General features: G+C 37.4%; 1 protein-coding gene across 6 annotated transcripts in view; it reads right to left on the bottom strand.

Moving 5' to 3' along the window:
* ctnnd2b (catenin (cadherin-associated protein), delta 2b) overlaps nt 1-27,406 on the bottom strand; it is a 125,848-nt gene that overhangs the window by 83,803 nt on the left and 14,639 nt on the right. For 5 of the 6 annotated variants that reach the window (XM_055201992.2, XM_055201993.2, XM_055201994.2 and 2 more), the window contains exons 2-3: nt 15,995-16,128; nt 2,581-2,693 (exon numbers count right to left, since the gene is read on the bottom strand). In XM_055201992.2, coding sequence (XP_055057967.2) covers nt 2,581-2,693; nt 15,995-16,123 — 242 coding nt within the window. In that variant the 5' untranslated portion in view covers nt 16,124-16,128. Of the gene's footprint in view, nt 1-2,580; nt 2,694-9,359; nt 9,543-15,994; nt 16,129-27,406 lie in introns of those variants that run through there. The other variant, XM_055201996.2, reaches the window with a different exon arrangement.

The following is a 27,406-nucleotide window of genomic DNA, read 5'->3' as shown; positions in this document are numbered from 1 at the left end:
AAGCTGCCAAGAAAACAATAACTGAGTGAAAGCTAACTATAGACCCAATATAGTCTGGCTAGTATCCTCCTTTTACCCTAAATAACCTTGAATTTATAATAACTTGCGAGATGTATGATATTCCATCATGCAAGCAAAGTCAACAGGTGTTCAAGGTGTTTGCTTTAATTTCTTTTACATGTTCTAAGCGTATACGCATTGTCTATTCTTCGGCTACGGTTAGCCCTCTATTAGACTTTCACTGACAGTCCAGATTTTGCCTGGTTTTAGCCAAAATTGGTTGTTGGGTAAAAAGTGCACAAAGTACAATAACTGTGAATTGTGTCCAATCAAGTTGCAAACCTTGATTAAATACTTGCGTACAGCAGCTTGTTTAACTCTGTATGTGTCTGAGAAGAGGTATGACCTAGCCTGACTGTTTAAGATAAACCCAGCTAAAAAGACTAAAATCACAAGCATATGTTGGGTTGTGGCTGTTGGTGTCCAACATGGGCTGCTGTGGGGCCCGCTACGCTTTGCATCTGTCTAGTTCAAATGCTGGTCGAGCAGACTTAAACCAGAGTATCAAACCAGCCTGAGAATGAGAAATCACAATGTTCTTTATAGTGCTGTGCAAAAATATCGATACAGCCAACTATCGTGATAGTTAGCTGTATCGATAGTGTATCGATATTTTGATCTCTACTATCGATATTTTAAAAAACATCAAGTGCGTCAAATGACCTCCTCTGCCGCTGCTGTAGTTGTCACTGTCCAGTTGTCTGCCATATACGGCCATTCGGCCAATGTCTCACAAGTTAGAGGGAGTGAGAAAATTGCAGAAAATTTAAAAACACCTGCAGCTTTCAAAGAGCTGCAGGTGTTCAGCACTATTTTTTTACAGTTTTGATAAAAAAAGAAAAAGTATTGCAATGTATCGCAACATGCAACGTATTGCATCGTATCATGACCCATGTATCGTGATGCGTATCGTATCGGGAGGCCCTTGCCAATACCCAGCCCTAGTTCTTTAAAGCATGTTTAACACACCCCCTCACAAAGCTTATTGCACCTATAATATGAAGACAGCTGGCAAGAAATGCAAGAACTTTAAAAAGTTTTGCAAGAGCAACTTCTGAAAGACAAGTTTAATACTGCATGCAACAACATACAAAACATGGGCTCACTGACATCACCAGGATGGAAAAAAAATTTTGTTCTGAATTTTAAAAAAAGCATAATCTACTGATATTTTTGAATGTATATATTTTATGTAAGTTAACTGCTCTCAGCTAATGTGGGCAATAGGTGAGAAAAGTGCTATAAGGCAGAAAACAGAAAAGAAGGCTACACCCGCATATGCCAATGGCTGTAATCCTATTTGTCTGAGCCTTTATGAAGTGAATATGCAGTACTAAAATGTGAATAATTTATAATTTGTTATGTATAAAGTGCTCAACACTATGGCCCCAGGACAACATGGCGCCAAACTCTCGTAAAAATATGGTGCTAAAATAAATATTTTACTAAGACCAATGAAACCATGGCAAGTACAATACTTAACTATTTTCTCATTTATATATTCATTTATTAGAGATCCTTATGCAAAAACATAATAAGAGGGCCAAGTCATCACACACCCAATGGCCCCAATGCAACAGCCCCTTCAAATCTGCCACTGATACAAACTTAAAAACTTGATATCAGCATGTACAACAGAATCTCATTGACAAAGCAACTGGCGTGGAAGTCTCATCGACTAAACAGATGAAGGACATTTGATTTATTGAGTTTTCAGGCTAGGTGAATAAGCACACAGATACGCTCCACATCATTAAAGACAGCACAACACAGCGGGCTATTCAATTCAATTTAAACATTCACTTTATAAACCACTTAAAAACACTTACCAGACATTCCTAAAAGTCAAACTAACTGCATATAAATCAATCTACAAAGTCTTTATTTATATAATCTGAACAGACTTGTAAAATTATCTTCTTTGTTGATATGTTGATTAAAAGCATAGCTGCCATCTTTATCCTTTATGTTGTTAACTAAAGATTTTAGCCTAGGAGAAAACTGAAACAGTGTAGACCTGAACCTCATCTGGTTGGTTGTGGTTATCCTACTTTTTTTATGATGTGCTAATAAAGCAATAAACCTTTTTATACTAGGAAAGAAAAATCGGTGATACAGTCATTTAGGTTCCTCCATGTTTTTAAAGACATTTACTGCTAGCAGAGGTAGATGGCGAAAAGTTAAAGATATAGTTTACCTTAAAATGAAAGGTCTGTCATCATTTATTCACTCTCATGTTGTATTTCTCTATTCACACAGTTGATGGTACCCGCTGACTTCCATAGTATTTGTTGTTCCTACTATAGAAGTCAAAGGGTACCATGAACTCTGTGGTTACCATCATTATCAAAATATCTTCTTTTTAACAGAATAAAGAAACACATACAGGTTCAGATGAACATGAGGGTGAGTAAATGATGACAGAATTTTCATTTTTGGGTTAACTATCCCTTTAAGTGGAGATGGTGAGATGTTATAGATGGCTTAAGTTACTGAGTGGTGTCAGTCCACTGGACCCACCTGATGCTGCTCATGCTTCCTGTCTCAGAACCCAGCTTGCATCTCTCCAGCTGGGTGGCAACAATCTGCCTCTCAGCCTCCAGCTCTCTCGTCAGTCGCTCGAACTGCAGCTCCTGCACACATAAAGCAGTCAGAAGGTATATGTGAAGCCCTTGAGGAATTATGGGATTGATACAGCCTATAGCATGCATCACACATGCACTTACATGCTCCAGTGACTGTCAAACTGTCACAGTGTGTGTGTGTGTGTGTGTGTGTGTGTGTGTGTGTGTGTGTGTGTGTGTGTGTGTGTGTGTGTGTGAGAGAGAGAGAGAGAGAGAGAGAGAGAAGGGGGGGGTGACCCAGAGGAAAATATTAAAGCCCAGAGGTTGCTGTTTCATTTATCAAATGTTTCTTTCAAATCTTTTGGAGGAATAAAAATAGACGCAAATGGGACTTGGTCTTGGGAGAATGTGTTGAACGATTATAGGGAAATATCTGACTTAAGTATACAAACCTAAGTATTAGACTTATCATGCAATGTGCATGTGGGATCACTGGGCTCCAGAGAGAAAATCAAAGAAGCACATTTTTTTACGAAATCTCCAAATCCTCTCATCTGAATCTCATTAGCAGAAACAATAAGGATTTTTAAAAGATCATCTGTATTATTTAGGGCTCTATCTTACACCCGGCGCAATGCAGCGCAATGCGCGACGCAAGTGTCTTTCGCTAGTTTTCACCCTAATTTTCACGTTTAGCGCCGCATTGTTTAAATAGCAAATTATTTGGACCCCCTTTTGCGCCCATGGGCGTTCTGGTCTGAAAACGAGGTGTGTTCAGGCGCATTGTTGGCGCATTGCTATTTTGAGGCAACTAAAATAGACTACGCCACATTGACCAACAAAAACCTGGTCTAAAGTCAATGGCGCAATATGTTTTATGTTATTTAACGAGTGCATTAGTAATATGCGCCTATAAACGGGAGGACAACGCGGGGTTGCTTATCACAAAGTACATGAATGCGCAGCAGCACAAAAATGTTTTTAAATATGAAAGATTAAAGGATTGAATGTAAAAGATTATTATTGAGTCTCTTGGACATAAATGAGGAGTAATTATGAGACGTTAGAAGGCACAAAGAGCTGCTTCACCTGCAGCCTGGTAAGTAAATAAATGCTTTGCTTTAAACAAATGCATCTGTTTTTAAATGTTTTTTTTTTAATGTTACCTCACGGATTTATTGTATATGATGACTCGGTACCTGCGGATATGGTGAGATGAGAAACATTTTTAAGTAATGCTTAAAAAAACTCTTTGCCAAAAAAAAACGCTGTCCAAAGTGCTGAAACGTGCGGAGAGCCGTTTGTAAATTCTTTATATCCTGTTTGTTACAAATAAAGTATTTTTAGAGTACAAACCTTATAAAAATTATTTTTGATGATATTGGATAGCCATACATTTAAAGCAATTACAAGCCTGCTTTTTTACTTCCATGACTAAAAGAAAACGGGTTTTAAAGGTTTTAATAAAAAAATAACAATTTCAATACAAGGGAAAAACAACACAATTATTTAACATTAATCTTAAAGGCGCTCTAAGCGAATTGACGCGTTTTAGACCATAAAACATTTTTTGTTACATACAGCAAACATCTCCTCACTATCTGCTTGCTGCCTGTCCGCTGATCAAACTGTAAAAAACGCGATCTCTGTAGACAGCTCAGGCTCGACAAACGGGAATATCAACATAGTGGCCAAACCTACAAACAGAAACCATAACAAAGTGTTCCAGCCAATAAACGACAAGAAGGATTTGGGGGTGGGGGTTGGGCGCGTTCATGAAAGCACGGACGGGAGAGGGAGGGGGAGGTGTTAGCTACGCTCCGTTTGTTTGAAAACAGGTCAAACATCAACAGGAAGTGACGTCGCGCATTATTCGCTTAGAGAGCCTTTAAACTGGGGATCTTCTTCCTCCGCTTAGTTTTTCAGTTTACAAAGTCCGTCATCTAAATAGGGATTAGACATAGCGCCAACACAACTTGCTTTTAAAGGGGATGAGAGCTGTGACTCTCACTGGTTTACTGCACGTTACACCCAAAATACTCCCATTACAATAGGACCAACCCTTTTCGACGATGCGCTCGGCGCACAAACCATTTTTCCCGTCGTTAAATTAGCAAAAGTGAATTCGGACACGCCCATTTAGACGTTGCGCTGGGCGCTTTAGACAATACGCTTAGATTGTTAAAATAGGGCTCTTAGTCTTTCAGGTGGACAGAAGCTAACAGAACTTGAACAAATAGCCATTTATTAAAAAGAGGTATTTCTTAAAAAGTGAAGCTACTTGGTGACCTACATGATTTATTGATTGATTGACTATAATTTCAATAGCAATATTCCTGGTTTGATAGCAGAGTCTGAATTTTTTTTTAAAGTGGTAGTTCAGCGAAAAATGAAAATTACCCCATGATTTATTCACCCTCAAGCCATCTGAAGGGCTGTTTACACTTGGTATTAAGATGTGTTTTCATCGATCGGATCACAAGTGGACGAGAGAGACACATTACATTTACACCTGTTATTTAAATCCGTCTCTTTTGTCCACTTTCGACCGCTTCTGTCTTGAATACTGTGAGGGGGGGGGGGGTCTCTCTGCTGTCATTCAAACCCGAGCGGGAGTAATTATGAGTTTATATGGACGCGAACTAATATTATGTCGGAGTCCGCTGCTTGTTTAGCAAGTAAACATGCTGCACAGTGTTTTGTACGTGTGTATGTAAGAGCTTTCTTTGAATTTTCAGCGCAATTCATGAAATAGGATCGCAAACTTTCACACACTTTCAAAATGAAACTGCGGAGATCAGCCACTTTAGTTTTATCAATGAAAGGCTAAAAATAGCGCGGTTCGACGTGTGTTCACACCAGAAGTTAATAAAGACGTAAAACATTGCGTTCAGTACCTCAGATTAGATAAATAGGCAGAGAGAAGGCGGTCGCGTGTGGCTGTTTGAACACATTCAACCACATGTGCGTTTATACTACAAAAGCAATCCGATCAAAAGGGGTTTCGACTACCTCTGGATGTGGTTGAAAGTGTTCGAAAATGGACGAGCTCAAAACTTTTTGAACACCGTTTACACCTGGCATTAACGTTGTCCACTTGTGAAAACGCATGTTAATGCCAAGTGTAAACAGCCTCTGAGATACATATGTCCATCATCTTTCAGACAAACACAATTTAAGTTATTTTAGTAAATGTCCTTGCTCATCAAAGCTTTATAATGGTTGGAAAAAGGGTCTTTGACTTTCAAGTAGAGGTCTACACAGAAGACCCGAGACCCGAAGACCCGGGACACGACCCGGGACCCGTACGGGTTTGGGTCTATATTTTAAATGATCAGCCGGGTCCGGGTCGGGTCTCAATCTATTACTTCGGGTCTGTTTAACATTGAGGTTGATCGGACTCGGAGAACACACACTCACATTTAAATAAAATATTTCAAAAACAGCAACAAAAACTTAAATGAACTGTCCCATACATTTTTTCTATGACGCAAAAATTGCGTTAAAAGGTTTATATTTGGTTGCTCCAACCAGGCAGCTAACGCGCATGCACTCTTTTAATGTTTCTCTGGCTACCAGTCAGGAGCTTCTGCAGTGAGACGCAATGACTTTACCTTTGACAATTGGCTCTTTTTTTAGAAGGCGGGACCTATTCCGCCGTACCGCGCATTTTGCACTGACTTCTCTAAGTTTTATAATATTATAAATTGACCGTCTTGCTGTTATATCTAAAGTGTTCGCGACTCTGCTCAAAGAGCACAGAGATGATAGCAAAGAAGTAAAGCTAACGAAAGCAGCCATGGCACTGAACGAGCAATCGTTATTATAATCCAAATGGGCAAACATTATTAAGCAAGTTGACCCGATGTAAAACTGCGTTATTAATCACCATGACTGTAAAGTGGACTTTTAAAGCTGGAATAAGCATTAAACACTTCAATCGTCAAGAGAGGAATAACATGGATGGAACTTTCTTGGAAATAAGGATTGTGCATCACACAGTCAGGTACAAGGTGGGAGAAGACTAACTTCTATGGGTAAGACAAAAAGTTAAATTTTCGCTACTTGTTTATTGACTTATTAATAACATTTAGCTAAAGAATATTTGCCGGTCGGGTCTGTATTTTCCCGGACGGGTTCGGGTCCAGATTTTAAATAATAGATGGGTCTTCGTCGGATCCGGGTCCAGCTTTTAAATAATAGACGGGTCCGGGTCGGTTCCGGGTCCAGATTTCAAAACAACAGACGGGTCCGGGTCGGTTCAGTGTAGCACATTTGCGGGTCTGATCGGGTTCGGGTAGGAATTTTTGGACCCGTGTAGACCTCTACTTTCAAGCCCAAAAAAGTAATCCACATGGGGGTTAATAAAAACCTTCTGAAGGTAATCAATGCAATTTTGTAATAAAAAATATAAATATTTAAAACTGTATAAACTATAATAACTAGCTTCAGGGAGGGGCCAATGTGTATTATGCGAAGGGTACGATGCGTAAGGTCCGGTAAGAAAATACTCTCGTGAGAACAATGCGTCGTGAGTTGTTTTAGCTACAAATAGGGATACCTCAATATCCTCTTGTCTTATATCGAAATGTTCCACCATTTTCTTTAAAATCCTAGGTTTAGATTTCTAATTCGTGACTGGCATTGTTTTGCTTTCTCCTCTGTGTCTCCGCATTCTTTACTATGTCACTACGCATCGTATGCTATGTCCTGCGCTGAAACTAATGAAAGCGAATTTTTATAAGTTTTAAATATAGATTTTTTTCTCACAAAATCGCATCCATTACCCTCAGAAGTCCTTTATTAACCCCCTGGAACCGTGTGAATTACTCTGTGAAGGACACTGTTTTCTGACGTGTGGAAGACATTTTCTAAAATAACTCAAATTTGTTTATCTGAAAGATGATGGACATGTGTATCTTGGATGGCTTGAGGGTAAGTAAATCATTTGGTAATTTCTATTTATAGCTGAATTATCCCCTTAACTCTTTCCCCGCCATTGACGAGTTAACTCGTCAATTAAGAGAAAATGCTTTCCTGCCAATGACGAGTTTTTCCGATAATCCATATTTATGTTATTATCCACCAGGTGGCGCTCTTACCCAACTTATAAAACCCAGAAGTATTCCCTTAGGACAAACAATTCAAACTCTGTGTATGTTTTGAGGATCGCTATGAATATGGTCTCTATCAAAAGTCCTTCAAAAAAACGCAATTATCTCAACTTTTTCCTTACAATTTGGCAGCACTGTTCTCCCTGTGTCAGCGTGCATACTCCAGTTTTCCCCAAAGGCCAAAAAACATGCAAATTATCCAAATTGGAAATGCCAAATTGTCCCTCCCCCAACCTGTGCATGGATCAACATGTCTGAATAAAAGTTGTGTATGGATTACCTGGTTCTTGCCATGAATATAGCAATAGATGCTGGAATGGCATAAAGGAAGAAGAATAAGAAAGCAGAGGGCCTGTTCTTTCATTTGATATATTGTATGTTTATATATTTAACGAAGAAAATGTTCTGGAAGGCATTAAACTTTTGTTAAAATCATAAAAAATGCTGCTGCTAGCTGGCAACTTTTTTTTAAAACGCTGGTGGGGAAAGAGTTAGGAGCACTGCATATAAAAAGTGAAACACAAAACATAATTCTAACTTAGTCAAGAGGTAAGAGCTACTAAAATGGAAAAATCAACACTACATTTTCTTAATTTAGATATTGTGCAGACATCACAGACAGTATTTTGAACTTTGATAGTCACTGGACCGTTCCAGTGCTACGCAACTTTCCTGCTCTGTACTTCATTAGATATGCACCACTTAACATTTAATGACAAACTTGTCGATGCTGAATCGGAGACAAAATCCCAGCGCTCCTCTTTAAAGTAATCACTGTGAAAATCCAGTCACACACACACACCGAACTACATGTCTATGCCCTGGGCTGCGACACTCAATGCAACGTCCCCGTTTCCATTGTGAGATTGCCGAGATGAGTTCACTGAGCCACAAGGTCAAAAACTGTCCCTGGAGGAGTTAAACCCAAGAGTGCTCCACAACGCATCACCTGCTATTTTGGGCAGAAACCCAGAAAGGATAATAAAAAGGTCCATTCAGAGTGAGCACTATAGAGCACGGAGACAGGCAGGCGGCGAAACTAAAGAGGTGCTAACTGCGGCTTTCAAACACTGTTCAAAAATGATTACGCACGATATAGAGTCTCAATTAATGTTGTATAGCAGAAGATTTTTGGTATATTAAGGATTCCAGAACTGTAGGCAGCCACGCTCTTAAAAATAAAATTGCTAAACAATGCCACACAGAAGAACCATTTTTGGCTGCATGCTTCCATGAAGAACCTCATACAAAGAACATTGTATTGCACAAAATGTTGTGGTTTTTTTGGGAGTTAGGACTAAAAGAAATTTTTATTTTGCGAATCAAAGCATCGCTGTAAATTATTCTTTTTTTTAAGTGCAATACTAAAGATTCCCATAAAACCAAAGTGTGACCATGCTCACTTAAGACTAAGCCATACAAAAAACTGCACTTGCTGTACACAAACAATCCAAACCTTAAACCTTAAAAAAAACAACTTTAAATTTGACCACCAAAAAGAGAACAACAACCTAATTCACTTAAAGCAATCTATTCATCCCAAACAACAGTATTACTTCCATCCTACCAACAATTAAACACCTGTTGCTTTGAAAAAAATTAAAAACACGAGCCCTCTTACCGGCAGATGTACCATACTCCAGAATCTGCCTCTGCAGAAAACAAGCTGTGTTTTTCCTGGCGCATCAACATCCCACTACACTGCGTTCATCTCCGTTCATCGAGAGTAAAGTCATTAGAGAAACTACTAGACTGCTAGTGACTGCCTTCCAGCAGAAAACAAGTGGAGTGCAGTCAGGCACAAAGGTCGTCATGGCAACAGAGAATTTCGAACCCCTCTGGCATTATTTATGCAACATTGCATCACAAAAGGTCCCTCCCACCAGCCAGTCAGCCAAATACCACTGCCCCCCAGTCACTCTTCCGTCTCCTCCTAAACTCTTCCCCTTTCTGACGCCATCTGTGTCCCGCTCTGAAGAGGAGAAGGGGGGGGGGCTCTTTGAAAGGACTGCAGAATGGCACAGAAAGAGGTGTTTATTGCGGGTCCGGGCGGCAAAAAGCACCATTCCACTGAGCCATGCTAAGCACTGTGCTTTCTCTAGGGATCCTAACAGGCTGTTCTGCCTCAGTAGGCTGCAATGGACAGACTCCCGGAGCAGGGAGCATGAGCCTCCACTTCCCACTTGTCACAAAAGTCGGTTAAATGTAGACAGAGAACATCTCTGGCTGTAGCTGAGGAAAAGAGACGCATCACCTGGAGCAAAATATATTATTTTTCCATAAAGAATCAGCTTAAGCATATGGGTGATTCTCGCAAAATTAGACTTATGAGGTGTCATGAAACATTATAATAAAAAAAGTAAATCCAAAGTATCAAAATAAGAAGCATACAGTTACAAACATCTCTTCACATGATTTCAAATGACATCATACAAACCAATTTTGCTTTATTTCCACATTTAAGGGGAAAATTTTCATTACCGCAATGTGTCCATGACTGGATTTTGGTTCTTTGACATGGAAATATTTATAATTTAAAAAATCTAAAAAATGAAAAGCTTCAGTGCATGTTATACTATAAACATTTACAGTAAAGAAACATGTGATATTTGGTGATCATTGGTAAATATAGAGACAATAATAAGGAATATAAATGTGTCCAAGAAAAATTTTCTCATCCTCCGCAACAATTTTCAATCATTGTTTAAGCCCTCAATGAACTAACTTTTTAAAAAATATTGGAAGGGACATAATTGACCGTGACACTCAAGATGGCTATCAGGTGAGCAGATCTTATTTTTTCTCTCCAGATAAAAGTTGAAATTTTGTTTGTCATAGTACCTAGACAACTTTTCAATTCTCATTACCGAAACATGAGTTTGTAAATGCATATATTTAATCTAATATCATGTTGCTGTAATTATAATTTTATTATTATGCTTATCTAAAATTTAAATAATTCTATAGGAAATATTTTTTAAATCCTCTAAAAATAATGGTTATAGTAAGTTCAGAACTTAATCTTATATGTGCAAAAAAAATTGGCTTCAATGGGTTTTTTAAAAAATCTGATGCTGGACCCCTTATAAGTCTGGATTTCGTGAGAATCACCCTTATATGTATGTTATTAGTAGTCATCGACTTTATCTGTAAAATGCTTATTATGTGAAAATCGAGGAAGAGAAACACATATAATCTTCTCGATACCTTACATAACAACTACAAAGACCAGTTAGAAAATAAATAGCCGAGGGACGGAGAAATTGATTTAGTTGCTTTAAGAGCAGAATGTGATCTTCTGGCCTAAATGCGTAATTGCACCCTGTGGACAAAGTCTGACATTTAAGTTTCTTCATTGGGCCGTTTGATAGTAAAATGCACTGGGGCTTCATCTCATGAGTTTCTTTAAGGATTTAACCTAATTTCTAAAATTTCATTCAGCTTAATGAGTCTATACCCACACATCCTGACCCCACCAGCAGTCACGGAAACCACAAAATGATGTTCATAACGCAAATGAACCAGCGCTGTCAGGTTTGGTCTGTGAGGATCTTTTTTTTATGAAAAAAGTGTAGCAAATTCTGGGAAAAGAAATTAAACATCCTTTGTTGCAAATATGAGGCCGTTTTAAATACCTCGGGATAATCTTCAATAAACTTAAACTGTCTTTATTGTTGGTAATGTGCTCATTTGAACATGGTGATGGTAAAAAGCCTCAACCTATGAATTTAGGAAAGCTGCACGTAATTAAAAGGACAGCTTCGGTTGATTTAATATGTGACATTAATTATTCTGTGACCAAAGGAGTTCTGAATGACTTAACTTCCGGCTAAAGCAAATCACTCTGCCCTATCAGACGGAGATATAATGAGCTGATATTTCCCTTAAAGTAAAACAGCAGAGTTGGAATTAAATGGGAAAAGAATATTTGACCTTCGCTTAGCCAACACTTATTAAGAAAGGTATCTATGGCAGGTATTCGTTTGGCATTTTCCCCATGCTTATAATAATTAAATGAATAGTTCACACAAAAATGAAAATGATCTCACCTTCATGATATATGACTCCCTTTCTTCAGCTGAACACAAAGCTTGTTTTACAAAAATAATAATCAAGAGTGTTTACTGCAAAAAATGACTTTCTTAGTATTTTTGTCTTGTTTTCAGTAGAAATATCTGTAAATTCTTAAATTAAGATGCTTTTTCTTGATTAGCAAAATTACTAAGTAAATAAATCTAGTTTATAGACAAAAAAATATACAATATAAGTGAATTAAAACAAGCAAAAATATCTGCCAATATTTAAACACTTAATTTTCTCACACCATTGGCAGATAATTTTGATAACTAGATAACTAGTAATAACTAGACAGATAACTAGACTTATTTTCTAAGGTCATTTTGCTCATCAAGAATACATATTTAAAAAAAATAGATATTTCTACTGAAAACAAAACAAAAATACAAATACTAAGCATTTTTTGCAGTTTAGATTTGGTTTAAACATGGGGGTTGAGGTTTCAACTGTACATAAGAAGAGCTCAGATGCAAAAGCCACTAAACATCACCTCTATAAAAAAAATTTGATGTGAATGATGTAAAATGAAATTAACCGAATGCTCTCGGCAATGTATAAATATGGCATCCAAATGCATCACAGCTCCCCATAATGTGTGGTTCAGTTTTTCATTTTAACATTTTGAAATCATTTCATGAATTTCATCATGTTTTTACGCTTCTTTAGTGATTTTAAAAGTGTTTACTGTGTCTTGTCCAAAGAAGTGGATTTTTTTAGAAGTGGAGGTTTTTGCCAAAAATACCTGCGTTCATTTAGAGGGTTTTTCAGCGAAAGATGTCAAATTAGTTAAAAACCAATGAAGTGACATTTGTGAAAATAAGGCATTTTAATTACTGACTAATAACCTTTTTATTGCCATTTAAATCGAAATTACTGAACCTAATCATAAGAGCCTGATAAAAATGTGCATTATATGTTTTCATTAATCCCTGCATAAATATTGGGGGGGGGGTTGTAATTGCTAGTTTTAATTTTTAAAAAGTTTTCATCATGACGCGTACGGCCACATCCACCCGCTCAACCCTACCACCTTAACTAACTAATTTTCTGCAGGAAACCCTGAACACCCATGACACTCCAAACACATAATTTAAAACCGCCCCCCTCAGAAGAGAAGACAGTGGCCGCCACTGACTACACCCCTGTTCATCGTAAATGGCATGAATAAAGTAATTAAGTGTTAGTAAATGATGAGAGAATTTTCATTACTTAACATTCATATAGCAATGCCCATGATCTACTCAATGGCTTTCTTAACAGCTAGTTTGCAATGTAATGTGTAACACATTTCTTTAACACCAAAAAAGTTCTTTAGAAAAAAAAGGCTTAGCTGTACTGATTTAAAGACAACAAATATAACAGAGAACAATGCCTGCTTAAGGACTCTAAGATTGAAAAAAGTGATTCAAGGATAAATTATACATATTTTAATATACAATCACGTGCTGCTGATGTAGCATGTCTTTAGTTTTTAAACATACAGTGTGAGTGTTGTATATTGCTATATTCAGTGTGTAATGTGCTGTCCCTTGCTGACTGACTCTCATGTGATTCTATTTAGCACAAGTGATGCAAGAAATTTTTAAAGAGAAAGAGACTGTGGCTCGTGCAACCTTGAAAACTGCACACAAAGCGTATACAAGAGACCCGGACATTCAGCCAGACTTTGAAGCATTGTTTTAATAGCAGAGGTGAGAGAGAGGCTTTCAGTGCTGTATGTTAGAGATCTGCCTTTGTCATCATAATCTGTGCAGGGTTTAAGTCTTTGATACACAGGTCCATTTATTCTCAACATTTTTTGCCTTGTGACCCCTGTGACAAAATAGTAGTAAATGCCTCAAAAATGAAAGATCACCATCTAGTGGAGGACAAAGAAAGAGTTGTGATTTGTCATAATAAATGCAAATAAGCAATACATGCTTTAATGATAAACCTTTTGTGTCTACTGTATATATTTTGAGCACTATTTAGTGCAAGTAAGTATACTGAGTTTTTGTGCCCTATTCAAAACCCAAAGTCACAGTGAGTTAGGAATACTTTTGCACAAGGCACCAAATTCAAAAATGTCAATATATACCAGTGGCGGCTTGTGACTACTTATCCGAGGGGCACAAATTCAAAATAAGTGTTTAGAGTGTCATGTGTGTTGCTTGTGTTTTCAAAATACGTGTTTGTTGCGTCATGTGAACCATGTGCATCACGTGTTTTGTCAAAATAAGTGTCTGCTGCACACGCATCAAAACCGTTTATGATAAAAGAGACGCTCACGTTTACAAAATACACCCAAAACACTCCCTTAACAGTAAACTCTGATTACGCATGCGATTATGCGAGTATCTGGCAAACGCAAGCGTCTCTTTTATCATAAACCCTTTAGACGCGTGTGCAGCAGGCACTTATTTTGACAAAACACGTGATGCACACAGGATCATTCGACGCGGCAAACACATATTTTGAAAAAAGGAACCACACACGACGGGCTACATACATGTTGTGACGAACTTCACATCGAGCGCCCTCAAAGTTACCGGCCGCCACTGATATATACAGTTTTAAGTAACAAAATATTGTGACCCATATAACCCTACTGGGGTGTGGTTTTATCTGCTTCCAGAGAAAAAACACTTCACAAAAAGTCTGTGCTGTCCACCAAAAACCCTCCAGTGAAATGCATCGACAAAGATGGCAGACAGTTTTTCTCGCTCTGATAGTAGAGCTATTAGACAGACTCACAGAAGCCCATAGCAGTGGCCTAGTTTAACACACCCATGTTGATTTCCAACCCTAAAAGCATGTCATTTTTTTCTGTCCCGTGGTTAAAAGTGAGGGGTGCGCGCTAAACATTAGCAGGAAGTGAGGGACTTGTCACGATCCATTTCTATCTACACATGTCCTTGCGCTGACTCAAAAAAATAGCTTCCAGCCATATCCATAAGATCCATATGCACAAAGTATAAGTGAAAACACATTATCGCATGTAAAATTTTGACACATGAAATAATTATGTAACACATTTTTACTAACAACAAAATTGGCAGCAGGTCACGGAAAAAAACACGCGACCAGTGGTATTGCAGATCCCCTCCGGCGAGGTGACCAGGTAGCAATGATACACGATTGCAACAGGGCGGGTGAAATATTGCACACTTCTTACACCACACAGACCCAAAACTAACATCCAATCCTCTCCCTCATCCACAAAACCACAAAATTGAGGCTCACCATCAGAATCCATTCAGCGCCATTTGTATCTGTGAACTGAGGCGCTAAATGGACCCGGCAGCACGAAGATAACGCAAATGATGTCTGCAAGATCCATGCATGCCATCTGAAGACTTATATGATTCGCTGTAATGACTATTTACAGTACATAAAGATTTATAGCGTTTCTAATTAAAGTGTTGAAAAGTGGAATGTTGCATATCATAGCTTATAAGGTTAAAGGAACATGCCCACATTTTGGGAATTTAGCTTATTCACCGTATCCCCCAGAGTTAGGAAAGTCCATACATACCTTTTTCATCTCTGTGCGTGCTGTAACTCTGTCTGACGCAGCCCCCGCTAGCTTAGCTTAGCATAAAGCCTGGAAGTGAACGGCTCCAGCTAGCAAACTGCTCCCAATAAGTGACAAAATAATTTGAACAACGGAGTGATTTGCACAACTCTGACCGAACTCTCTGCTCCTCACCGGGGGCTTCTTGGGTGCTGCGAGCAAATCACTCCGCCCAAGTAGCAGTGCTTAGCCTTCGGAGAATATAGTTCCCAGTATGTATACTGTTAAAAGATAGCTGTGTCTCATATGACCTTGTTATTTGTACATGGCGTGACTATAAATCACAACACATAAATAGAAAAATGTTTGCGTTATTTTGTCACTTATTGGGAGCAGTATGCTAGCTGGAGCCATTCACTTCCAGTCTTTGTGCTAAGCTAAGCTAGCAGGGGCTGCGTCAGACAGAGTTACAGCACGCACAGAGATGAGAAAGGTATGTATGGACTTATCTAACTCTGGGGGATACGGTGAATAAGCTAAATTCCCAAAATCTGGGCCTGTTCCTTTAAGTCGTGAGTGTGAGATGAAACATAACTTCCTATTAAAAAGAATAAATGGTTTTCTGGATTTGTTTGAAAAGCTACAATATATAGAAAGGCTTAACGGTTCTGGATTGATGTACACACCTGTTCTTTTACAGAGGCCAGGATGGCAGAGGTGGTCTCTGTTTCGGACCCATCTCCATTGGAGGCGTTCAGTACCGGGCTCAACATGCTGATGTTTTCTGTGTCAGAAGGCTGGTCTGGTACTGGCATTACTTCTGTGGAATCAAAACAACAAATAATTTGTGAGACGACATCCACTTTGGAGAAATCATTTCAAACAGATCCATTCCAAAGACAGACTGTCGGTTAAAATGATTTAAAAATTACGGTTCACCACTTTTCGGCTGTCATAACACCAGTCGAAACGCTCTATGCACATTGTGATTGTTTGTCACGACGTAATGCTTGTTAGACTCTACAATACTTAATTAACTGTCTCTGACTTTGACCTACTTAGTTTGCCATCTCTTGAGGTTTGTGACTCCCAGATGAGACTTTCTTCAGCATCATGCTTTGCTTTGTAAACATCAGCTTCAGAAAAGACCTTGAGTCTTAAGTAACAAAGTACAATGCTCTGGCCCTCTTAGATCCCCCCGGAGCTCCCTCCCTCCGATGCTTGCTCTATCCAAAATCGACCGTCCAAATTTAAAGCCTCCCAGAAGAACAGCCTGCACACGGCAGGAGCGGAGAGAAAATGGCCGCTCGCGTTCAGCACGAGCTCTGAGTGCACCTATAACTGCAGTCAACACACAGCATGCAGAGCAGTTTCGCACAACCGCAACAGTTACCAGGCACAACTGCGATCACATCTGTTCTAGGTGGTATGGAGAACAAACATAAAACTCCCAACTGTACAATCTGTGAATATAAATGCTAGGCCCTGGTGAATAAACTTTGGATAAATGTTCAATTTAATACCAAAAGCTTAGTTTTGATGAAACTGCTTTGTGAATTTCTAATTTAATTTCTAGGCAAACTGATGTCTTACTATCGGGTAAGTGAGATCATGAAGAGTGGACAGGAACATGTCTGATTAACTAATGCCCGTCCCAGCTGCAGGTGCATGTCAGCTAAGATGAATTACACTTTATCTGACAATAATCTTAGTCATCCATCTGCCTGTGATTGATGCTGTCCTATTACTACTGTATGTGAAATGGCTTAAAGGTGCTTTATATGAAAAGCTCAGATGCAAAACCCTCTGACATGTTTTCTTGTAAATAAGCATTTTTTTATCAGGCTCTTACGTTTAGTTTCCATCATTTTACTTTTGAGGCAATTAAAATGTCAGTAATTGAAATGCCCTATTTTTTACAAATGTCACTAAACAAATTTGATTAAAAAGGCTCAAATATTTGGTCTACAGTATATATTTGGTAAACCTCCTTTAACCAGCTAAAAAACTCTTGCACCTTGATGTACACTCATCGTTATTCATCCATTCCCTTAACTGTGCACATAGAGGATTTGCTGAAAAATTGACGTGGCGTTTAATGCTTTCTGCCAACCTAAGGCCAGGATTAAGCGAATTTGAGGCAAATGTATTTGATGAACTTTAATAGGTGCCGAGAGCAGTTGGTCAATGTCATTATAATCTTATTTTTGATGGTTGTGGCGTTTAGCGGATTTGAGCTACACTGTAAAAAGTAAAACATTGCTGTTTTTCATTTGATATAATTTTTTTCATTCCAATAGCCTAAAATTATTAGATTGTTAAGTAAAATTACATTTTGTAATTTGTATGTGTCTTTCAATCTATTTTCTTAGATTGATACAATATAAAATTATAACATAACAATGAAATTCAAATTATACATTCAATCAAAATATTTTCTTAGATTGATACAATATGAAATTATAACACAACAATGAAATTTAAATTATACATTCAATCAAACTATTTTCTTAGACTGAAACAATATAAAATTATAACATAACAATGAAATTCAAGTTATACATTCAATCAAACTATTTTCTAAGATTGATACAATATAAAATTATAACAACAATGAAATTCAAATGATACATTCGATCAAACTATTTTCTTAGATTGATACAATATAATATTATAACATAACAATGAAATTAATATTTTACATTCGATCAAACGACTTTATTACATTAAGCACGGTTTGCGCATGCGCACAGGTGACAACGCGAGAGAGTTCTGGGAGAGACCGAACGCAGAAGTTCTGATGGACGGTTATCTGCTTAACAGCGCGAACAGGACACGTTTGTCAGGTAAGGAGGAATTAACAATAATTACACGTCTGCGTTCAGCACTAACACTATAATTTTTATAAGGTGACTTGTTCAGTTTTTATAAGGTGACTGGCACCGTTTTACCTAGGCTATAGCCAGGTTTACAGGCTAGCATGACATAGCATAATGTAATGGGGAAACTCATTCAGCATTTAAATACTTAAGTTAACGTCATATCATTTTAATAAACAGACACGCAGATTAGAAATTACTATAACGTAACTTTTTACATTAGCGGTATAGCGTTTACATTTGTATTCATGACTAAGGCTTGAGTATTTTGCATTTCTCTGCTGACAATTAACGTTAAACGAATTACCTCAATATGTGATACGCTGAGTTTCCCGCTCGGAGATACTTTGTCATACTGGCTCTGCTCCGGGCGCTCAATGCCAATATGAACGTGGATTTTATGGGGTGGTTTCCCGGACAGGGATTAGACTAGTCCTAGACTAAAACATTTTTAAGTGCTGTCCAAACTGAAAACATCTTGCACTGACATATCTTAAAATACATCAGGGCCCTTTGTTTTGCCTCACAATGCACACAGGTAATGTTTTTAGTAAGATATGTTTGTTAAAACTAGTTATATTTCCTAATTAAACTAAGGCCTAGTCCTGGATTAAGCTAATCCCTGTCCGGGAAACCGCCCCAATATGTTTTAAAGTTGCGAAGGCGGAAATGAATGTGAGGGAAATTAATTTACACTTTGAAACTTTAAAACTGATTAATGTTTGGATTTGAATTTTAGGGAAGCTGCTGCTTGTTCCTGGTGCTCTGAACTCTGACTGACTGATTTCAGTGCTATGAAGAACATACACCGGATGGCAGAAATGCCTTCACCCCAGTCTTCACTATCGTAATAGTATCGTTGTTTGTTCTACACTGTATGTGGAAATATCTATGTTTTGTATTTGATTTACATTAGGTATTTGTTCTTATTCTTGTTCTTATGTTGATATATTTTTGTACTGCTACATATGAAATTCAACTTGAAATGAACTGATTACTTGAACTGTCTGTTTGTTTTGCCAAAAAAGTCTGTAAAAACAGTGATTTTAAAAAAAAAGATTTAATAAATATTTAAAAGAACGTTTCTATGACTCATTTTAATGTGTGTATATATATTGAGAGAATTTTAAAATTTTAGATTATGGCTATTATGAAGCCTTTCATATTATTTGCAATGAATACATATTTTAGATTGAAGAAAACTCAATTTAGATCAAGTCTGTTTAAAACCATTTTTTTTTATTATTTAAGCCAATCTAAAATATTGATTTACACCAAATTCAGAAAAGAGTTTGAATGAAATGCAAAAAATTAGTTTGAACTGAATGGTTTCTGAACATTAGGTCAATGTAAAATCTTTATTGTGAATGGTTACTTCAATTTTATTAGGTTAATCCAATGTTTCACTTTTTACAGTGTATTCATTTGTAGCCTCTGTGTCGAAAGTTTTAAAGGTCCCTTTCTTTATGTGTTTTTGAAGCTTTGATTGTGTTTACAGTGCGCAATATAATGTGTTCATGTTTCACATGCAAAAAATGCAGTATTTTTCACACAATTTACTTATCTGTATACCACTGTTTTCACTGTCCTAAAAACGGGCTGATGTCTTCCTTGTTCTATGAAGTCCCTCCTTCAGAAATACGCAACGAGTTCTGATCGTGTAGTTTGTTTAGTGTGTTGTGATTCGATAGCAGCTTAGCTAAGCAGAGCCGTTTGAGCTTAGCTGCCGACTGACGTATTCCTGTGGGCGGAGTTTAGTCAAAAACTGTTTTATTGACGTCTTCAACCAGAAAGTAGAGGGCTGTAGTCCAACCGGCCGTTCACTGTAGGCTTTGAAAGGGGAATTCTGTTAAAGAAAATATATTGTCTGGCAGTGAACTTTAAGCTTTATCATGTTGCAGGTATTATTTATGCTATTATAGCAACATTACACACTAATTAAAGTTTGAAAATGGGATCAGGAAGAACGTGACCTTTAGGGCTGTTTTCGACTACGGATTTTCATAGTCGAATCTGATTAGTTAGATTTTGCCATAGTCGACTGATAGTTGAACCTTTTTTTTTTTTTAGATAGCAGCTAGGGCTGTCGCAGTGAAGGAAATTGAATACAGAACAAAGCTGTGTCTAAAAGAAATGAAAATGAAAACAGTATTTATGCACCTGTAATGAATATTTACTTATGGCATTTTCAATAGTATATTAGTAGATAAATTAATGTAAAGTATAAAAACTGGATAGATCCTTTTAAGTCAGAAAGATTTGTCATCATTTCAAAACAAGTTAAAATTAACTTACATTACAAAACAACTTACATTATTTCCGAGTGTTACTTGGTCAAAAATATGTAGAAATATAGCCTATACGATTAAAAAATGACAGAACAAAAATGTTTAGCTCACGCGAACTGAATGATAAGCCGTTAATTAAACGGACTCCCTGCAACATACCTGCTTAAACAGTCGAGTCGCATGTAATTTTCAATGTTTATAATGTTTCACGCAGATACTGTTGATGAAAAATTTTCATATCTAAATGTCCAGGTAAGAGTCAAGTGTTCAATCAGTTAATAATAAAGCCACCGGTGTTTTTGGCCGCAGCTTACTCATCTACGGAGCGGACGCTGTATACAAAGAAAAACCTATAAAGGTTTTTATTTTAAGTGGTTTTAATGCTGGTAAGCAATCAGTTATATTACGGCGCTTTGTATTTGGGTTGATCAGTTAAATTAAAGTAATTTAATTTACGCTACAGTTATTCTGTCATCTTAGTTTCACTTTTGCATAGTATTACATTTTAAATAGAAATGTACAAAAAACAAGTTACTCTCTTAACTCTTTCTATTTTGCCTTTATTGTACAGTACATATGATGTAAAAAAACAAGAAGGGCATAGCTATATATGAATTTAACGTGAAAAGCGCGGTTGTTGTGGTTACTTGTCATCCATGCTGTTAAGCTTCTTAGTGCTGCTGCTCATTGGTTACATAAAACTTCCCTACTATTCGACTATTAGGTTCATAGTCGAATCAGACCTCTCCGAATCGAATCGTCGAATCCTCGACTATAAGAAGTCAGCCCTAGGACCTTTAAAGAATTACTCCACTTTCATAAAATAAAATCCAAACAATTTACTCAACCCCATGTCATCCAAGTTGTTTATGTATTTGTTTGTTTAGTCGAGAAGAAATTAAGTTTTTTAAGGAAAACATTCCAGGATTTTTTCAATTTAATATACTTTATTAGACCCAAACAGTTTCAATGCAGTTTAAAATTGCAGTTTCAACGCAGCTTCAAAGGACTCTAAATGATCCCAAATGATGTCATGGTCCTGTCAGACATCCGTGCTAGATGTCGGTCTGAGTGCATCTGACAGGACCGTGGCAGTATCATGTTCTGTGTGGGGACATGTGGGATCACATTCTGTGTGTGGCTGCCACATGTTCCCGGTGTCTTGTTGCTGTCGTGATCTTGCCAGACCTTAGTATAGATTCAGGTCTATGTTCTGAGGGCAAGGTCAGGGCAGCAGTGTGTGTATGTGGGAACACGTGTGTTCACATCATATCTGTGTGACACGTGTTCCCAGTGTTTTGTGGCTGTCATGGTCTTGCCTGACCTTGGTTATTATCCAGAGGGCAGGACCAGGGCAGCATTGTTTTATGTGGGAATACGTGTGTATTCACATCATATCTGTGTAACACGTATTCCCAGTGTCTTGTCACTTTTACCCTACTCCCTTATGTAATCATGTCTTAAGTGATTAATTATGTTCACCTGTTCCCCATTGATGTGGTGTCTTTATAATGCCCTTGTGTTCTCTGTGTGGTGTGCGTGCGTTGTTTGATGTTGTAGATTCTGTGTTGATGTTCACCAGTTCCTATCCGAGTTCTTCTCGTGTTTTGTTTTATTTGTGTTCCAGCACAGTGTTTTTGTTCCCGTCTGTTTTTACCCCCTCGTGGGTGTTTCCGTTTTTGTAAATAAATCATTGTTATATTTTCTTACATCTTCTGCATTTGGGTTCTCTATTATTTTTTCACAATCCGGTTTATACCAACCGTGACAAATGAGGCATAAGGGAGTTATCTAACAAAACAATATTCATTTTTGACAAGAAAAAACAAAATAAGCACTTTTAAACCACAGCTTCTCAATTTGCACTAGCCGTGTGACGCGCTAGCCCGACCTTACGTATTTGCTTAATCATGTCAAAAGGTCACGCATCAAATATGTAAAAACGCACATGTGCAAACCCTTATAAACAATAAACTGACACAAAGACATTAATTAGTATCATTCCACATACAACATCGTCGAAGCGGACCTCTTTTTCCACACTTGTAAACACTGGAGCGGTAGTTTCTCATACGTTGTACATGACCTTTCGTGCTTACGCAATGCGTAAGTTCGCGCTGGCACGTCACACGGATAAGATAAGTCCCTTACTGTGCGTTCACACCACCACCGGCGAGAGCGTTAAAGTGGCCGGAAGTCATTCATTTTCAATGAGTGTCATTGATGGCACAGCGCATCTTGGATGGTGTGAGCATCAAAGAAAGTTGAAATCAGCTCAACTGTATGGTAATGAGCTATGATGCGGTTCGGCGGGAACTAAATGTAAGGCAAAAACCTCCACTTAAGAGGATTCCAGAGAATGCATTCGAGTATCAGAGCATCCACTACACTTTTTATATAGCGTCGTTGTGAGGGCAGCCAGGGTGTTTTTTGACTCTCTCCCCGGTGGCGGTGTGAACATACAGTTATGCCTTGTTTGGGATTGTTTAGAGTCCTTTGAAGCTGCGTTGAAACTGCAATTTCAAACTGCATTTAATTTCTTCTCGACTGAACAAAGGAAGACATAAACATTTTGGATGACATGGGGGTGAGTAAATGATCGTTTTTTATTTTTATAAAATTTGAGTAATCCTTTAATGTGAAATACATGTTGTATTAAATAAATACAGTACCAATAATCAGCTGTAATTAAACCAAAGATAAAAGATATAATGATAACAAGTTGGGCACTGCTATTACTATGAATGGGTGGAAATTCAACACTCAATATGGCTGCTCTGATGACAGAAATCCCGCCTTTCAGTTAAAAGAACCAATCATCAATTCGAAAAGTATCAACCTTAAAAGATGTTTTTAGCACAATTTGAGCTTCTTAAACAAAAAGTATGGTACAGTTGATATCAGGTTTATTGGTCATAAATATGTTGTTTAATTGTGATTTAAGCATGTGATTTGGATATATGTGTCTTTTCCCATTCAAATAGTTTAGACCGGAGGTGTTGTAAACCAGGCCGCTGAGTGATGTGACTTCCCTAAAGGAGAAAAAATGTAATACAAATGAATGTTATTGTTCACTAAATGGATACGTAATGATGACTTTAAATTTTTCTTAGAAAGGAAAAATACATTTTCGTTACATAAACAAATAATATAATACTTTATCCAGTAAAAAAGGCAATATTTATGTTAATTTTTCTAACATAAAACATTTTATTACTCGATAAATGGCAAGACTGATTTCTATGCGTGATGAATTGTTGAGCTGAATCGATTCTTGGACAGCTTAAACTTATTCACAGAAATGAATTCAACTTAATGCCTTTTTCCTGGTTTTGTTTAAATTACATACTAATAAAACAGCATTAAAATGACTCATACTTGCACAATTTAATTAGCGGTTTGAAAAGAAAAAAATGTCATCTTTCTACAGCATGAGCCTGTTGGAATCCGAGTGCACTACGAATTGGCTTTGCATTAGAGCCAAAGTATATATTATATATACCAATATATCTGACTGAAACACTAAGGGGTGAAAGCAAATTGCATGAATATTTCTGATTGAAACAAAAATGCATATTAACCATAAAAAAACTTGAAGATCTTCAGATTCTGAACAGACCATACAATACAGGCTTATGTGTTTGGTGCGAAAAGAAAGAAAAAATCAAGACGAGGCATTACTCAGAAACCGGTAAAAAGGCCTAATTGTGTTGTGAGTCACATGATCACTACAATCACTCCAAGGCCACAGTTACCCTAGAAACAGACCTGTGCTACTCACTGAACATTTACAGTAATTTTACTAAAACATCTTTTAAAATAGGAGACAGTACACAAGAGTCCTGTAACACAACCTCAATTTCATTGTAAAACACTAACAGAGGAGGAACCTGTGTCATAGTTGTTAGATGGGTGTTAGATCCTATTTAGTATCCCATTTTAATGTACAGGGACAAAGGCTACCTTTTTGAATCAACACGCTGTATTGTGCTTCCCCAGTGACTTTTGTCTATCAATTATTACAGTGAATTTAGCCATTTAAGCTTCCCTACTGAGGTGACCTCAGAGATCAAATAGCTGATGAAAAAATTGTGGTTTGTGAAATGTTCACTCAATGTTGCGATTTCAGATTGGATTTACATAAAGGATATTTCTATTGGGGCTTTGCCTTACATATCTGAATGCTTAATTTGTCTATGACATCATGCCTAAGCCTGCTAACTGGCTGCGGTTGCCATAGAGATATCAATCCATTATGACAGTCTCTCACTAGAAAGGCAACTAAGAGTTGATTATTTTGGTGGTACAGTACACAGTAACTTATTTATCTCAAAATGGTTCACACCGATGATTCAAGGTGTAGACTTGGCAGTACTACAGTATATTCTAAAAAATGCTGGGTTATTTTCAAGGGACGAGCCCAGCAGCTGGGTTGAAATTAACGCAGAAAATGTTTCGATTTGACCCAACCCTTTTGAGCTACTGCTGGGTTAAAAAAACAGGCATTTTTTTAGAGTGTACACGGATATTTCTGAATAAATGTCAATAGACGTACAGTTATGATAAAAACCAGGATTACAAAAACATCAGTTGATTAAATTTTAAGTAATCTAATTTGTTTTACTATGCATACTGTGTAATCTTATTTTGAACAACCTGCTCATCTTGTTCTCTCTATTTGAGTCTCATTGAAGACATCTGCCCTGCGCTTGCATTTTCATCCCAATTAAATCCCATTAAGACAAAATGCCATATGTTTATCACCACGGTTTAGTCCCATTGGACGTTTCCCGGTTTGTTTTCTGCAAGACTAGGATTCACCTCATCAAACACTGTACCATCCAAGATATCTGTTTTTAACCTGCACTATGAAGATCTGCACTGTTAAGTACTGAAGATGTCTGAGTGGTAAGCATCATGGTTGCTACTGACCCTGCAGGATGCTAAAGTATCAAAATGCACAAACAAAAAACATAAGATTATGTAGACACACCCACATCCACCAGCACTCAGTTACAATAGTATTTGTGAGATGATATCAGACTGAATATGATACTGTGAATGGGACAAAGAAAATGCGGGCAATGCATTAATAACTATCACTTAATATGATCTATCTGTTTATTCCAAAACTGGCGTAACGTAATTATTTTTAAAAATCGTATTTTACTCACCCCCAAGACATCCTAGTTGTATATGACTTTCTTCTTTCAGTCAAACACAGTTGAGTTATATTAAAAAGGACATAACTTTTTTCATGTGCTATAGTTAAGTGCTAGAATTAAGTCTCCAGTGCTTCTATCAACCTAGAAAATGTGAAAAATATCAATCCAGTTAATTAGTTTTGGTAAACCATTCTCTGCAAGCTTGAATAAAAATAGGTCAGTAAAATTTGGCTCCACTTGTGATGTCAGAAGGGGATAATACCGCCCCTTAATCTGCACTATTCAACCACGACACTACCATTTATTGCAGAGATCAGCTCATTTGCATTTTAAAGGACAAACTCAAAATGGCACATTTTTGCTCACACCTACAAAGTGGCAATTTTAACATGTTATAATAAATTATCTGTGGGGTATTTTTTGAGCTAAAACGTCACAGACGTACTCTAGGGACACTAAAGACTTATTTGACATCTTAAAAAAGTCTTGTCAAATGTCCTCTTTAAATAATATTCTAGCTCTTTTCAGTTTCATAATGGCAATAAAAGTGCCCCATTTTAAAAATACAATCAGTGTATTTGGAGGTTAAAGGATAATTCCGGTATTTAACACTTTGAGTCTCATTTCTGGTTTGTTTTGGATGAACTACAGTGATGGACACTGCTTCAGAATGGAAGTCAATGACCATGCACAAACATGTCATTAAAACAACACTTAACGTTCATTTTCGAAACTGTGCTACTCACCGAGTTGTTCGTGGTGTTCGTTGATGATTAAAAACAAGTAGTGTAGCGAAATACAGTTTCTGTCGTGTTTTATTTGGCATTTTGTAAAATTCCATTGACTTCTCTTGGAAGACTCATTGCTCGCTGATATATCACTCTGCTGCCGGAAACGGAAAAGGGGTCTGTTTACATGTGGTTGTAGTTTTTTCGCTCGGTTTCTCTCAGAAGAAATTTTCCCATACACTGAAAAAAATGATTCATTGAATTTAATCCTTTTTTTAAGGTAAGTGGTTGCAATCAATTTATTTAAGTTACATTTAAACAAAAGTTTTATATTTTATTTTACTTTACTAATCTTTTTGTTTAAATGTAGCTTAAATAAACTGATTGCAACCACTTACCTTAAAAAAATTGATTAAATTCAATGAATCGTTTTTTTCAGTGTATTTGATGGCTCAGTGACCAATCTTAGGTTTGAAGTTGAGCTTGGTTGTGACTGTCTATACGCTAGACACCAAAGCCGTTTCTCAATATGCGTTCTTGTCTGTACTTGTGTTCTTGTGGACTTGTGAAACGTCATCAGTCGCGGCCCAAGTACTGTTCCAATTCAAAGTTCGCATCAAGCCCAAGTTCACATAAAATCCCCGGATGTGTTCTTGATCCGCCCATTTTATCGAGGATGCATCAGAGGAGACTTGTGTGGACTTATGACAGCGAAGTTTTCCAGAATGCATTTCGCGTTCAGGGGTTCGTTCTTCCGAGTCTGAACTTGCAAGTTCGAACTACGAAGGACACATGTCCGAGTTTGGCGTACTTGGTATTGAGAAACGGCTCAAGTTCCGTTCAGCGTCCTTGTACGGCAAAGTGGTTGTCGCCATCAAGTGGTCGGGAGTGTGCTAACGCTTCAGACTCAAATATAGAGCGGATGTATATGCGGTTGTGAGGTATCTGAAAAAATAGTTCCACTATAGCAAATAACACTGCTTAAAATCATACACTGCACTGATATATTTGTTTTTAATAATCAATGAACACCACGAA

The sequence above is a fragment of the Misgurnus anguillicaudatus genome, chromosome 2 (genome assembly GCF_027580225.2).
Source record: "Misgurnus anguillicaudatus chromosome 2, ASM2758022v2, whole genome shotgun sequence".
NCBI classification, from domain to species: domain Eukaryota; kingdom Metazoa; phylum Chordata; class Actinopteri; order Cypriniformes; family Cobitidae; genus Misgurnus; species Misgurnus anguillicaudatus.
The sequence above is the reverse complement of the archived record's forward strand: the minus strand, read 5'-3'. Positions and strand labels throughout refer to the sequence as shown.